The 16,056-nt window shown below is 40.0% G+C and overlaps 1 protein-coding gene and 1 pseudogene across 1 annotated transcript in view; both read left to right on the top strand.

Annotated features, from left to right (window-relative positions):
* The first annotated feature begins 10,167 nt into the window (after positions 1–10,167).
* LOC100348101 (poly(rC)-binding protein 2-like) lies at positions 10,168–12,765 on the top strand (annotated as a pseudogene).
* LOC103352426 (uncharacterized) overlaps positions 12,618–16,056 on the top strand; it is a 54,610-nt gene continuing 51,171 nt past the window's right edge. Inside the window, exon 1 of the mRNA XM_089336185.1 lies at positions 12,618–13,016. Coding sequence (XP_089192311.1) covers positions 12,793–13,016 — 224 coding nt within the window. The 5' untranslated portion in view covers positions 12,618–12,792. The remainder of the gene's footprint in view (positions 13,017–16,056) is intronic.

Genomic DNA, 16,056 nt, shown 5'->3' with positions numbered 1-16,056 from the left:
ATCTGGGGAGTGAACCAGCGGATGAAAGACCTCTCTTTCTGTCTCTACCTCTCTCTCTGTGTAACTCTGACTTTCAAGTAAATAAATAAATCTTTAAAAAAATGATCATAAGATTACTCAGAAACAATGAGAAGCATATACATGAATTAAAGAAATCCATATATCATGTGGATGAGAGGTTCTGCTGGGAGATAGAGATTGAAAATAAATCAAACTGAAATATTAGAAATGAAGAATTCAATATGTCAAATAAAAAATGGTGGAAAATCTTAACAGACTTCGTAAAACAGAAGAAAGAATATCTGCGGGGGCTGGTGCTGTGGCACAGCGGGTTAACGCCCTGGCCTGAAGCACTGGAAACCCATATGGGTGCCGGTTCTAGCCCCGGCTGCTCCTCTTCCAATCCAGCTTTCTGCTATGGCCTGGAAAAGCAGCAGAAGATGGCCCAAGTCCTCAAGACCCTGCACCCACGTGGGAGACCTGGAAGAAGCTCCTGGCTCCTGGCTTCAGATCGGCTCAGCTCCGGCTGTTGCAGCCAACTGGGGAGTGAACCAACGGATAGAAGACTTCTCTCTCTCTCTGCCTCTCCTCTCTCTGTGTATCTCTGACTTTCAAATAAATAAATAAATCTTAAAAAAAAGAATATCTGCACTAGAAGAGCGTTTGGGAAAATAGAAGGAGATCCCAAATGCTCAAATTTTTCTATCTTTTGGAGATTGGGCAAGATGGCGGAATAGGAAGGGAGCACAGATAGTCCAGGGAGAGACAGTTTAATAAAAGTGGAGATACTGCAGGTTCAAGGAAGAGTAGGGGAAGAAACAGCAGAAGAAATTCTTCCGGAACGAGTGATTCACAGTGGACCTGCATGGAGAGCGTGGGAGCCCACAGTTCGGGACACCAGCGGCAGACTCAACACACGTCAGCGCTGGAACGCGAGGTGAGCCGAACCTCAATAGCCCGAGACACCGGCAGGCAAGCGGAAAGAGGAGACTAGAGGGAACGACCCCGTGGGGAAAAGTTTACCAGGCTAACTAGAAGAGAGAGAGAGAGAAGAAAAAAGTGACTGATACGGACATGGGTTTCTCTCTCTCCGCTCACCTCTCAAAGGCGAGCAAGACAAAGAGCAGGCACCATCTTGGACATACGTCATAAGCAGAGCGACCTCAGGTCTGCACCGGCCCTGAGCCTAGCAGAACAACCTGACTCTGGGCGGGGCGAATTAACAGGAGATTAGGACCTAGTAAATTTGTGGTGCTACTGAACTGAGACTGTGAAAAAAGAGACGGTGGGGGAGAGAACTCACGAAATTCACGTGAGCACTCTCCAGAGACGCTACAATTGGGTAACTTTGGCAACCCAGTGGGAGACTGAAGGAGAATTTGAGCCCACTCTGAGGGCTGAACAGATTCCCTGTGTGGTCCTCGGGAAAGAGATTCCAATCTCTGGTTCCTATGGGTATATTATTTGCCTGCTAACTACCTCCAACTTCGTTCAGCTGTGCGGAATTACTTCCCTTTTGAATCAAAAAAAGAAAGAAAGAGAGAGAGAGATCGACCATGCCTAACCTGGGAGTGTCACCTTTGGCACACCAAACAGAGCTCTCAGGCCACACCCATCTCAAGCCTCTAAGGCTCCATCAAAAACAGACAGTCCACTTAATCTAGAGTCATAGAATAACAAGAAAAAGCATCACAGTGAAGAAACCAAATATCTCCAATATGCCAAATAACAAACACAAAAACCGAGGTAATAAAAACAAGGAAGTCACTATGACGCCCCCAAATGAAAAAGACACCCCAATTCAAGATTATGAAGATGATGACATAGAAGAAATGCAAGAAGCAGATCTCAAAAAATTGATAAGAACATTAAGAAGTTCTCAAAAACAAATTCTTGAACTACAGAAATCCTTAATGGACAAGATAGAACATCTCTCTCGTGAAAATGAAATATTAAGGAGGAATCAAAATGAAATGAACAACTAGTAGGACATGAAACTGTGATAGTGATGAGAAATCATAATGAAGTGAAGAATTCAATAATCAAATGAAAAACATATTAGAGAGCCTTACGAACAGAATGGGTGAAGCAGAAGAGAGAGTATTGGACTTAGAAGACAGAGAATAGGAAAGGATATAGTCAGACCAAAGAAAAGAAGAGGAAATTAGAAATCTAAAACATATTGTCGGGAATCTTCAGGATACTATTAAAAAACCCAACATTCGGGTTCTAGGAGTTCTTGAAGGCATGGAGAGGGAGAAAGGATTAGAAGGCCTTTTTAGTGAGATATTAGCAGAAAATTTCCCAGGTTTGGAGAAGGACAGAGAAATCCTAGTACAGGAAGCTCACAGAACCCCTAATAAACACGACCAATAGAGATCCTCACCACGACACGTTGTAGTTAAACTCTCCATGGTGAAACATAAAGAAAAGATCCTAAAATGTGCAAGAGAGAAACGTCGGATTACTCTCAGAGGATCTCCAATCAGACTCACAGCTGACTTCTCATCAGAAACCCTACAAGCTAGGAGGGAATGGCGAGATATAACCCAGGTACTAAGAGAGAAAAACTGCCAGCCAAGAATATTATATCCTGAAAAGCTATCATTTGTTAAAGAAGGTGAAATAAAGACTATTCATAGCAAACAGAAATTGAAAGAATTTGTCGCCACTTGTCCAGCCCTGCAAAAGATGCTTAAAGATGTGTTGCACACAGAAACACAGAAACACGGTCATCAGTATGAAAGAAGGTAAAGAAAGGAAACCTCACAGCAAAGGATCACAGGGAATTCAAAGCATATATTAGAAAATATCTTTGGCAAATGGCAGGGCAAAGTTACCACTTATCAATAGTCACCTTGAACGTTAATGGCCTGAACTGTCCAGTTAAAAGACACCGATTGGCTGATTGGGTTAAGGAACAAAACCCATCCATTTTCTGCTTACAAGAAACACACCTTTCCAACAAAGATGCACACAGACTGAAAGTGAAAGGCTGTAAAAAGATATACCATGCCAACAGAAATGCAAAAAGAGCGGGCGTAGCCATCTTAATATCGGACAACATAAACTTTACCACAAAAACTGTTAAGAGAGACAAACAGGGACACTACATAATGATTAAGGGATCAATTCAACAGGACGATATAACAATTATTAATGTATATGCAACTAATTACAGGGTACCGGTTTATTTAAAAGATTTGTTAAGGGACTTAAAGGGAGACTTAGACCCCAATACAATAGTACTGGGGGACTTCAATACTCCACTCTCAGAAATAGACAGATCAATAGGACAGAAGATCAACAAGGATACAGTAGATTTAAACGACACTATAGCCCAAATGGATCTAACAGATATCTACAGAACTTTCAATCCTACAGCTAAAGATTTTACATTCTTCTCAGCAGTACATGCAACCTTCTCTAGGACTGACCACATACTAGGCCATAAAGCAAGTCTCAGCAAATTCAAAAGAATTAGAATCATACCATGCAGCTTCTCAGACCATAAAGGAATGAAGTTGGAAATTAGCAACTCAGGAATCCCTAGAGCATACGCAAACGCATGGAGATTGAACAACATGCTCCTGAATGAACACTGGGTCATAGAAGGAATTAAGAGAGAAATCAAAATTTTTCTGGAAGTAAATGAGGATAACAGCACAACATACCAAAACTTATGGGACGCAGCAAAAGCAGTGTTAAGAGGAAAGTTTATATCAATAGGTGCCTACATCAAGAAATTGGAAACGCACCAAATAAATGAGCTTTCAATTCACCTCAAGGATTTAGAAAACCTACAGCAAACCAGATCCAAATCTGGTAGGAGAAGAGAAATAATTAAAATCAGAGAAGAAATCAACAGGATTGAATCAAGAAAAACATTACAAAAAATCAGCCAAACGAGGAGCTGGTTTTTTGAAAAAATAAACAAAATTGACACCCCATTGGCCCAACTAACTAAAACAAGGAGAGAAAAGACCCAAATCAATAAAATCAGAGATGAAAAAGGAAACGTAACAACAGACACCACAGAAATCAAAAGAATCATCAGAAATTACTACAAGGACCTGTATGCCAGCAAACAGGGAAACCTATCAGAAATGGATACATTCCTGGACACATGCAACCTACCTAAATTGACCCAGGATGACATAGAAAACCTAAACAGACTCATAACTGAGACAGAAATTGAAATAGTAATAAAGGCCCTCCCAACAAAGAAAAGCCCAGGACCAGATGGATTCACTGCTGAATTCTACCAGACATTTAAAGAAGAACTGACTCCAATTCTTCTCAAACTATTCAGAACAATCGAAAAAGAGGGAATCCTCCCAAATTCTTTCTATGAAGCCAGCATCACCTTAATTCCTAAGCCGGAAAAAGATGCAGGACTGAAAGAGAATTACAGACCAATATCCCTGATGAACATAGATGCAAAAATCCTCAATAAAATTCTCGCCAATAGAATGCAACAACACATCAGAAAGATCATCCACCCAGACCAAGTGGAATTTATCCCTGGCATGCAGGGATGGTTTAATGTGCGCAAAACAATCAACGTGATACACCACATTAACAGACTGCAGAAGAAAAACCATATGATTATCTCAATAGACGCCGAGAAAGCATTTGATAAAATACAACACCCTTTCATGATGAAAACTCTATGCAAACTGGGTTTGGAAGGAACATTGCTCAATACAATCAAAGCAATCTATGAAAAACCCACGGCCATGTCATTAGTCCCAGTGATCAATTTCTGTTCACAATTGATCATAATGATAGGACTAAGAACCAAAGGAATCACATAAACAAGAATAGTGTCTGCAAATACTAGCTGATAGAATAAAAAAGGGAGAGAATGATCCAACATGGGAAGTGAGATACACAGCAGACCCATAGAATGGCAGATGTCCTAAACAGCACCCTGGCCTCAGAAGCAGTCCTTTAGGTTTTAGATATGGCTAAAAAGCCCATGAGAGTATTTCAGGCATGGAAAGCCAAGACACTCCGGAAAAAAAAAAAAACGAAATGAAAGAACTCCGCAAGTGATATCACAGTGGAAAGAACGGGTCTTCAAAGAAGGAGGTACCTTTCTCTGAAGGGAGGCGAGAACTTCCACTTTGACCATGGCCTTGTCCAAAAATTATCAGAGTCAGTGAACTCAGGGGGCTTCCCTAGCCTTGGCAGCTCATGACAAGAGCCTAGGTTGATTACTGATGCCATAAACAAGAGTGTGAATTTGTTAAGTCAACAACAGGAGTCAGTGTGCACTTACTCCTCATGTAGGATCTCTGTCTTTAGTGTGCTGTACATTGAGATTTAACACTATAACTAGTACTCAAACAGTATTTTTCACTTTATGTTTCTGTGTGGGAGCAAACTGTTGAAATCTTTACTTAATGTATGCTAAACTGATCTTCTGTATATAAAGAAAAATGAAAATGAATCTTGATGTGAATGGAAGGGGAGAGGGAGTGGGAAAGGGGAGGGTTGCGGGTGGGAGGGACATTATGTGGGGGAAGCCATTGTAATCCATAAGCTGTACTTTGGAAATTTATATTCATTATATAAAAGTTAAAAAATTTTTTTTTTCTGTCTTTGATCTAAACCATCTTGTGTACTTCCTGCACTCCAGCCCAGGTCCTATTGACTTCCAAAGTTTCCACTAGAGGTCAAGAACCAGAGCCTAAATCTACCTTCTATGTCCGCAGCTCCAACTCTTCTTCATTGTCTCACCTCCCCCTCCCTCCCAGGAATTTCAACTTTATCTTAGAACCTGGCCTTGTCCAAAGTCTACTCTCCCTGTCTTATCAATGATCCTCCTGCAAGTTTGGGAATGGCTCCACACTTTCACTCTCAAGCCCTTGTCCTCCAACTGGTCTTTTGCCCCTCCCTCTCTTGTTCCAGTTTTACCCTAAGAATAGCAAAGGAGTGGTAATCCTATCCTTTTGAGCTCCCTGCTTATTGAGAAACAAATTAGGTGTCCCACCCTTCTGATGGCTCTTTCGTTTTATCATGAGCAAGCCAGACAGGAAAATGAGGTTGTTTGACCTCTACTTCTTGTCTTGCCTCTGGCCCACTTTGGGAACTGTCTTGCAGCTGTCTGAACTTTTGTTTCAGAGGCAGTCCTAAGCGGCTGACTATTGACTATGACATCATGGGCCTAAGGTGTTCCTAGGGAAAAAAAAACACAACTGTTACTAGACACTGAATTTGAAGAAATTTCTCTCTTTGAATCTAGGAAGATTCAAAGAATATTGTTTTGTAACTTGCTGAACTTATTTTGCAATTTATTTTACAGGTTTCTGGGTAATCAGTACTCAATGAAACAGAAATGGGTAATTAGAACTTGTTTTAGATGAATTTAATTTTAATTTTAATCGAATTCAGATAGAAATACAATATAATATAATATCAGCATCTTAAGTCATTTGGGTGTAATTGCTAATTTAAATTGGGTAAAGGCAAATGAGATAAATGCATCTAAATGTAAACTTTGGTACTCTCAGCATGCTCAGAAATGCTATTTGGGTTAGTTTAACAAATATGCTTTCATAAACTATCCATGAAAAATAGTTCAGCACTGCTTAAAATAACTCAGGCTGAAATTTGATGTGTTACCTTATTTAAAAATGTTGTCTTAATTTGGAAATTTTAAACAGATTATTTCAAAATGCAAATCAAGGAAATTTGCAGGTGGAAAACATCACAATTATAGAAATGTGCACTTGGTAAGAAAGATTAAGAAGGAAAGAGTGTTCTTGGTAAGGAAGGTTAAGAAGGAAAGAGTTCTTTTGAATAAAGAAAGGACATGGTTTGTAAGAATGATTTCTTCCCGATGGATAGCTTACTCTAGACTGGAATGGAAATAATAGAATGTTTCAAGTAAGTTGAATAGGGTGTGTGGAAGTCACAGAAGGTTATGAAATAAGGAAATTTTAGATACAAAAATTAGAATCTGGTCCTCTGTTAATGCAATGAATTAAAGCAATCTATTATGTTCTCCTAAGTTCTGATTGTTTAAAACAGCTGAGTTTTTTTTATTAAGAGCTATGGTTTATTTAAATAGATGCTTATTCTAAAATATTTGAATAATCACCTTGTAACTAATTGAATTTGGTCTATATTATGTCATGATGTTAAGGGATCTTACTTCAACCAGATATTTTGGATTTTAAGACTTCTTGGCATCCTTGACAGACATTAAAAAAATCAATCAAAATTTCAAAAATTTAGACTTTGACAATTTCCAGATGGGCCCATGGAAATTGTCAAAGACACATGTCTCTCATTTTGTAGAGACAACAACAAATCAGGAACATTTGGGTTATATTAGAAGTACGGTCAAGAAGTGAAGTGGTGCTGAATTTTAAGCTTTGATAATATAAAGTGATACTGATAGAAATATCTGAAAGTTAAGTCTAGTGATCTTGTGTTACTAGACGTGATGGTTATCTTAATGAGAAAGCCCTAGAGGCCTAAAAGAGTTAAAATGGTCTGTAAAATACTACAGTAAGCAAGTGTCTCTTGTTGGTTAATGAGTTTATAATGTTAAACATGGCTATTTAAAGTCTTTTGTCATCCACAGTTCTGTATTGGTTCTGATGGACTTTCCCCAGCCACTTCTATTGTATTCAGTACTTTAGGATGGTTCTGTAAACAGATGAAGTTAATAATGCTCTACAGGTTCCAACTGGAAGAAAGTATGGTTAATTCAGGTTACTAAGAGCAGAAAGTAATTCGAATCAATTGGTAAATTAAAAAACAGTTAAAGACAGCGCTCTGGCCTCAGAATCAGACCTTCAGGCATTTGGATCTGGCTAGAAAGCCCATGAAAGTATTTCAGGCATGGAAAGCCAAGACACTGTGGCAAAAGAATAAAGTGACCTAAATGAAAGATCTCTGTGAGTGAGATCCCAGCGGAAAGTACGGGCCATCAAAGAAGGAGGTACCTTTCTCTGAAGGGAGGAGAGAACTTCCACTTTGACCATGGCCTTATCTAAATAAGATCGGAGTTGGCAAACTCAAGAGGCTTCCATAGCCTTGGCAGCTCATCACAAGAGCCTTGGGTGATTACTGATGTCATAAATAAGAGTGTCAATTGTTAAATCAACAACAGGAGTCACTGTGCATTTACTCCCCATGTAGGATCTCTGTCCTTAATGTGTTGTACTATGAAAATTAATGGTAAAATGAGTCTTCAAACAGTACTTTATATTTTGTGTTTCTGTGTGGGTACAAACTGTTGAAATCTTTACTTAGTATATACTAAGTTGATCTTCTGTATATAAAGAGAATTGAAAATGAATCTTGATATGAATGGTATGGGAGAGGGAGTGGGAGATGGGAGGGTTGCAGGTGGAAGGGAGGTTATGAGAGGAAAACGCTGCTATAATCCAAAAGCTGTACTTTGGAAATTTATATTTATTAAATAAAAGTTAAAAAAACAGTTAAGGAGTTCAAGAAGCTATTACTGAAGCTGCTTTATTGTTCTATCTTTTATGTTATGTTATATGTGTATACATATTGTATGTCTACATGAGAAAATTTATTAAGAGCTTTGTTTTAGTTGGCCTATAGATAAAAGATTGCTCATCAATTTAAAGAGCTGAAATTAATCAAAGATACATTTTGATTCATGTGACCTGAATTTCTGTATTAGATGTTTTAAAATTTGTTGGTAGAAAGAAACTAAAAAACTTTTTATATGTTTTCTCTGATTTGTGGTGTCTAATATATGGGATACCAAAAAAACATATAAGTGAAATTGACATTTTGAGATTTGATTATTGTTTGTAGCCACTGGCTAAACTTCTGAGGAACAGTGGTTTTTCTACTTACTGCTTGTTGAATTCTTTATTTAGTAGAGATTCTTTATTTAGCTTGTGATTATAAAGAAAATTGGAAGTACAGAATTGTAAAAACTAAATAAAAATAAGAAAAGGAGGAGGAAGGGTGGAAGTGAGTGAGAGAGGTTAGGGTGGGAAGTATCATTATGCTCTTAAAACTGTATATATGAAATACATGAATTTGTTCCACTTATAGAAATAAAGCAGTGAAAAAAGAAAAGCAAGCAAAATAATGCAAACAATCAGATCAGTGATGCAGAAACTGAGCCAAACACAAGTTTTCAGTGGATTTTTTGACGTGGGTACCAAAGCATCCTATGCTGAAGCACAGGGGAATGAGGCTATGACCACTGTCTAGCTATTATGGGAATGAGGCTAGGACCATTGGCTAGCTAATATGGGAATGAGGCTTGGACCATTAGCTAGCTAATATGGGAAGAAAATGAACCCCAACCAATATCTCCCAACAAAGGCAGGTTTACAGATGATGTAACCATGAGTAAAATCCAAGCTATTAGGTTCAAGAAGAAAAGATAGATGGATTTGCGGTAAACTTGGAGTAGTCAAGAGTTCTGGTAGAGGTCACAGAAAGCACTAACCCTCAGATTTAGCTAGCATTTACCTGTGCTGACTGATCCAAGAAGTTGACTCACAGTTAAAAATTATCTTTCTCACCCAATCACACTAAAAATTTTGCTAAGAATTCTTTTTTTTAAAGATATATTTATTTGAAAGTCAGAGTTACACAGAGAGAGGAGAGGCAGAAAGAGATGTCTTCCATCCGCTGGCTCACTCCCCACTTGGCCACAGTGGCTGGAGCTTCACTGATCTGAAGCCAGGAGCCAGGAACTTCTTCCAGGTCTCCCATGTGGGTGCAGGTGCCCAAGGGCTTGGGCCATCTTCCACTGCTTTCCCATGCCACAGCAGAGAGCTGGACTGGAAGTGCAGCAGCCGGGTCTTGAACCGGCATCCATATGGGATGTCGGCACTTCAGGCCAGGGTGTTAACCCACTGTGCCCGCAGTACCAGCCCCAAGAATTCTTCTTAATGTGATGTAGTAGCCCAGACCAGCAGAGGCAGCAGTGCAGCATGCACTCTCTCCTGCCTGCCTTCTATCCACCCTTCCTTCTCCCCTTTATGCTTTTCTTCTTCCTCTGCCTGATCGTGGGGCCCCCTTGCCTTCCTGTCTCTGGCCTTCCTGCCATTCCTCTTCCTTTTCACTCCCCCTTCCCTTATTCTCATCCCCATCACCTCAAGCCTGCAGTTTTTGACTGTCACCCTCATTCAGTGACTAAAGATGACCAAAGTCTAACTCCCAAGAACACTGCTCAACATGGACATTGGTGTGACTGAAGGTGGATTCAATGTCACTCTCACCATCTGATTGGTATGCATGGCAAGGAAGTTGGCAGTAGGGTTGGAAAGAAAGGAGAACTTGTTAAGAAGAAGTGCAAGGAGAGTGGTGCACACATCAACATCTCAGAAGGGAACTGTCCTGAGAGAATTATCATTTTGGCTGGACTCACTACTGCTATTTTCTTTCTTTCTTTCTTTCTTTCTTTCTTTCTTTCTTTCTTTCTTTCTTTCTTTCTTTCTTTCTTTTTTTGACAGGCAGAGTGGACAGTGAGAGAGAGACAGAGAGAAAGGTCTTCCTTTGCCGTTGGTTCACCCTCCAATGGTCGCCGCGGCCGGCGCGCTGCAGCAGGCGTACCGCGCTGATCCGATGGCAGGAGCCAGGTACTTCTCCTGGTCTCCCATGGGTTGCAGGGCCCAAGTACCTGGGCCATCCTCCACTGCACTCCTTGGCCACAGCAGAGAGCTGGCCTGGAAGAGGGGCAACCGGGACAGAATCCGGTGCCCCGACCGGGACTAGAACCCGGTGTGCCGGCGCCGCTAGGCGGAGGATTAGCCTGTTGAGCCACGGTGCCGGCTGTTACTGCCATTTTCAAAGCCTTTTCTATAATTATTGACAAACTGGAAGACACGAATAGCTCTATGATCAATAGCACAGCTGCCAGTAAACCTCAGGGTTCCCTGAGACTGGTGGTCCTTGCTTGTCATTGTGGCTCTCTCATTGGAAAAGATGATTGCAAGACCAGGAAATCTGAGAGAGTATAGGGACTCAAGTGCAGATGGCAAGGGATAAGCTTCCCAACTCAACTGAGGGGCATCACTCTTGCTGGCGTTACATAGTCCAGCATTGAGAGTGTCAAGCAGATCTGCATGGTCACGTTGGATTCCCTGTCAAGGGTGGGACCATCCCATTCCAGTCCAAGTCACCAGTTCTCTGGCCATCTGCAATTGTCAGGACAGGTATAGCTCAGGCAGTGACAATGTGAGCTTTCCCTATGCCACCCAGTCCATGTACCTTAACCCTGACCTGGAGGAACCACCCCTAGAGGCCTATACCATTAAAGGACCATAGGCCATTCCACAGCCAGATTTGATCAAGCTGCAGGTAGTCAGCAATGCAACAGTTGCATTTTACCATCATGCATGGCATCTCCAGATTCATTGCAGGTCTGGATGCATTTGCTCAAACTGCTTCTCATGAACGCACCATTCCAAATGATTTGATTGCCTACTTAACCGAGTGTCAAGGTACCAAAATTAGTCATCTCTGTCAGATGTCTGGATCTATTGAGAAGCAAAATACTGGATCTGGTGCCAGCATTAGCTTGGCTCAGTTGTCAGACTTTCCTTTTGAGTTGAGTGGCATGGGGAGCTGCAGGACCAATGCAGATTCATCCATATCCCCTTCTTGCTGTTCACCACCACCCACCACCCTCTGTGTAGTTTACAAAAGTTATCAATTCTAGGTTAAAATAGTTATAAATCTCCAGTTTCCATTCACTTTATTGTCAACCTGTGAGTTTTTAATTAAGGCATTTTAATTCTTTTAAAAATATGGCATAGTATTTAAAAATTCATCTCAAATAATGTAGATGTAAATATTGCCAAGAGCACACTGAAAAGGAAGAATAAGAAGGGAGAACTTTTGAACTGAAATGGGTATTAAAATAGTGTATATTTTATAGATAAAAAAGTTAAAGTAGTGGAGTACTGATGCACGAAGCAGACTATGCAATGGAACAGAGTAAAAAGCCTAGAAACAAACAAAACAAAACAATAATCTAAGAACTTGATATAAAATAAAGTGTCATTCTAACCTAGTGCTAAATAATGAAATGCATGCAACAAGTGAATAACCATTTTAAAAGAAATCCTAAGCATTACATCATGCTCCATAATAAAGGATTGACTGGAGATTCAACTGGAGAAAATAACAGAAAAAAATGAAAATGTAAGTAATCTAAACTGTGGTTTATCTTCAGTGTACGCTTGTTGGATACCCTGTTATATGTACTAACCAATGTAAATGTACTCACCAATGTAAATGTAAGTAAAATGAAAAGTAAAATGTAAATAAGTGAAAAGTAAATGTAATCTGGGCCAAAGAAGAAAGGTAGAAGTCATTTTCTTCTGGAAAATGTGCATTGGTTTCTCCTCATGAGCTTATATTTGATGAGAAACATGGCCATACTCTTGAAATCACGAAAATAACCTTTTGTAGTTGCATTTGCTAGATTCCTAAGGAGACCAGCTGGAGCCCAGAGGAGTTTAGAGATTGGAAACTTCAGAATCCTAATGTTTCACTCTACCAATAGCCTCAGTTGAGCGTAACAGTTGCTTCCCTACAGGCAAAGGTCTCTCCTTCGCTCACTCGCTCCTAACTCGACCCCTCAACATCCTATTTGGGACGCCAGGGCCTAGCACATGCGCTGGACGTCCAAGGCCCACAAGCCTTGTGCCCGCGCAGCTGCGCAGCGCGTTGAGGGGTTCTTGTGTTTAACGGGTTCCTTCGCTGCCGTTACAGAGACGTTGGGACGAGACGGGCGGTGAATAGCCCACATAGCCCTCTGTAGCCTCCGCAATGAAAAGTATTTTCACCTGGGCGGGTAAGAAGCACAGGTGGCTCTTGAGGGGCTCCGTCGGATGTGAAAATAGTTTAGGGCTTCAGTCCCAGTTGGGCTATCACATCCGAGACAAGGATCTCGGGCAGATCCACAAAGCCGCTTGCGCTGGCGACGTAGCCAGGGTGCAGCAGCTGCTGGCGCTGGGGAAGAGCAGAGTAAACGCCAGGGACAAGAAGAACAGGTAAGGAGACGCGCAGCCGGGCCGGGCCCCTGGGTGCCCACCGTCTTTCCGAGCGACGGAAGCAAAATCAGAACTTGAGATGGTGTTGCGGCCGCTGCTGCTTCCCCGAGAGTTGTACTGGCCATTTACAGCGATGTAACGAACAGAATTAACTCCAGATCTCGGTTTATCTTCAGTGTACTCCTGTCCGATACCCCGTTGTATGCAAAACCAAAACCAAACCAAAACAAGCAAAAAAACTAAACAAAAAACCCCCGAGAATTTAAAAGTTTTGAGTTACACACATGCCTCCTACTTAATGTTGTGATAATACCAGCTTGTAGTGAACAAAGATGTGTCTTTCTAGGTACAAAAATATGGTATTAACTTCCAGAAATTAATCATTTACTGATAGTTGAAAGAACAAATAAATGAGTGGAACTGAGTAAGGTATCCGGAAACACCAAAATGTATGAGGATTTACAACTTGATTCTGTATGTATGTGTTTCTGGATTGGCATATTCTTTATAATATATTTATTTAAAATTAATTGCATAAAGGAAACAGATTTCATGTTTTTGTATATGCAGCTTTATGAACATAATGATATTTCCCACTCTACTCTCCCTCTCCCCCTTGCTCATACCTTCCTTCATCCTTTTCTAATTTTCTTTAATTTTTGCCACGACATACTTTGAATTTAATTTATAATCACAAGCTTAACCCTCCACTAAATAAGGAATTTGACAAGTAGTAAGTAGAAAAACCACTGTTTCTCAGGAGTATAGTCAAGGGCTGTAAACAATAATCAAATCTCAAAATGTCAGTTTCACTTACATCTTTTGTTTGTATTCTGTACATTAGATACAACAAATCAGAAAACATATGATATCTTTTTGGTAGTGGCTTATTTCTCTAAGCAGTTGTATCAATTTTGTTGCAAAAGGTAGGATTTCTTATATTTTTATGGCTGAGTAGTATTTCATCATATACATATACCACATTTTCTTTATCCGTTCTTCAGTTGATAAACATCTGTGTTGATTCTATATCTCTGCTATTGTGAGTTGAGCTGCTCTAAACACGGGGGATTACTGATAACATTCCAAAGAGTAGAATGGCTGAGCCATATAGTAGATCTATTTTCAGATTTCAGAAGCATCTCCATACTGTCTTTCATAATGTTTATACTAGTTTATATTCCCAACAGTGTATTAGGGTATGCTTTTCTGCACATCCTCACCAGCATTTGTTATGTTTTGATTTTTGGATGATATCCATTCTAACTGAGGTGGGGTGAAACCTCATTGTGGTTTTTATTTGCATTTCCCTGATGGAGAGTGATCCTGAGCATCTTTTCAGTATCTGTTGGCCATTTGTATTTCAATCTTTGGAAAATGCCTGTTCATATCCTTAGCCCATTCCTTAACTGGATTGTTTTCTTTGTTGTGTTTGAGTTTCTTGGGCTCCTTTTCTATATATTTTGAATATTAATCCTTTGTCAGATGTATAGACTGCAAATATTTCCCCTGTTCTGTTGGTTGCCTCTTTGTTGCATGTTTCTTATTGGTGTGCTGAAGCTTCTTAGCTTGATATAATTACATTGGTGTGGTTTTTGCTTTTACTGCATGTGCTCCTGGAGTGTTATCCAAGACATCCTTACCTATCCCAACATCTTGCAGTGGTTACCTTGTGTTTTCTTCTAGTAATTTGATGGTTTCAGGGCTTAGGTTTAGATCTTTGATTCGTTGTGTGTTGATTTTTGTCTAGGGTATAAGATAGGGGTTCTGTTTTATACTTCTGCATGTGGAGATTCAGTTTTCCCAAAACCATTTCTTGAGAGACTGTTCTTTCTCCAGGGAGTGATTTTAGCTCATTTGTCAAAGATTATTTTTTTGTAGATGCATAGATTAATTTCTAGGGTCTCTAATTTGTTCCGTGGATCTACATGTCTATAATTGTCCTGGTACCAGACTGTCTTGATTCTAACTGCCCTATAATATGTCTTGAAATCAGGTGTTGTGATGCCTCCTGCTTTTTTTTTTTTTAAAGAATTATTTATTTTATTTAAAAGTCAGAGTTACATAGAGAGAGAAGGAGAGGCAGAAAAAGAGAGAGAGAGAGAGAGAGAGGTCTTCCATCTGCTGTTTCACTCCCCAATTGGCCGGAGTTATGCTGATCTGAAGGCAGGAGCCAGGAGCTTCTTCCTGATCTCCCACATGGGTCTCCAAGGACTTGGGACATCTTGTACTGCTTTCCCAGGCCATAGCAGAGAGCTGGATCAGAAGTGGAGCAGCCAGGACATGAATTGGCAGCCATATGAGATGCTGGCACTGCAGGTGGCGGCTTTACTCACTATTCCACAGCGCTGGTCCCTCTTACTTTGTTTTTATTATTTTATATTGCTTTAGCTTTTCGGGGTCACTTGTGATTCATATGAATTTTAGGGTAGTTTTTGTCTAGATCTGATGAGAATATCTTTGGTAAGTTGATTGGGATTGCATTGAATCTGAATTGCTTTGGATGCTATGGACATTTTAATGGTATTCTTCCAATCATCAGTATGGAAGACTTTTCCATTTTTTGTGTCTTTTATTTCTCTCCTTATTCCTTTGTAATTTTCATTGTAGAGACCTTTCACATCCCTGGTTAAATTTATCCCAAATTATTTGAATATTTTTAGTAGCTATTGTGAATAGACTGATCTTCTTTCTCAGTGAAGGCATTGTTTGTATGTACAAACAATGATTTTTATGTGTTGATTTTATATCCTGAAACTTTGCCAAACTCTCTTCTGAGATCTAATAATCTCTGAGTTGCAGACTTTCAGTTCCCTTCTATATATATATATATCATGTCATCTACAAACAGGGATAATTTAATTTCCTCTTTTCCCATTTGTATCCCTTTGATTTGCATTTCTTGTCTAGTGGCTCTGGCAAAAGCTTCCAGACCTATATTGAACAGTAATGGTGAAAATGGACAGCCTTGTCTGGTTTCAGATCTTAGTGGAAATACTTCCAGCTTTTCCACATTCAAAATGATGCTGGCTATGGGTTT

Source organism: Oryctolagus cuniculus, chromosome 6, assembly GCF_051225735.1.
Source record: "Oryctolagus cuniculus isolate XC-2025 breed Fujian yellow rabbit chromosome 6, ASM5122573v1, whole genome shotgun sequence".
NCBI lineage: Eukaryota > Metazoa > Chordata > Mammalia > Lagomorpha > Leporidae > Oryctolagus > Oryctolagus cuniculus.
Note: the sequence above shows the minus strand (reverse complement) of the source record. Positions and strands in the feature narration are given on the sequence as shown.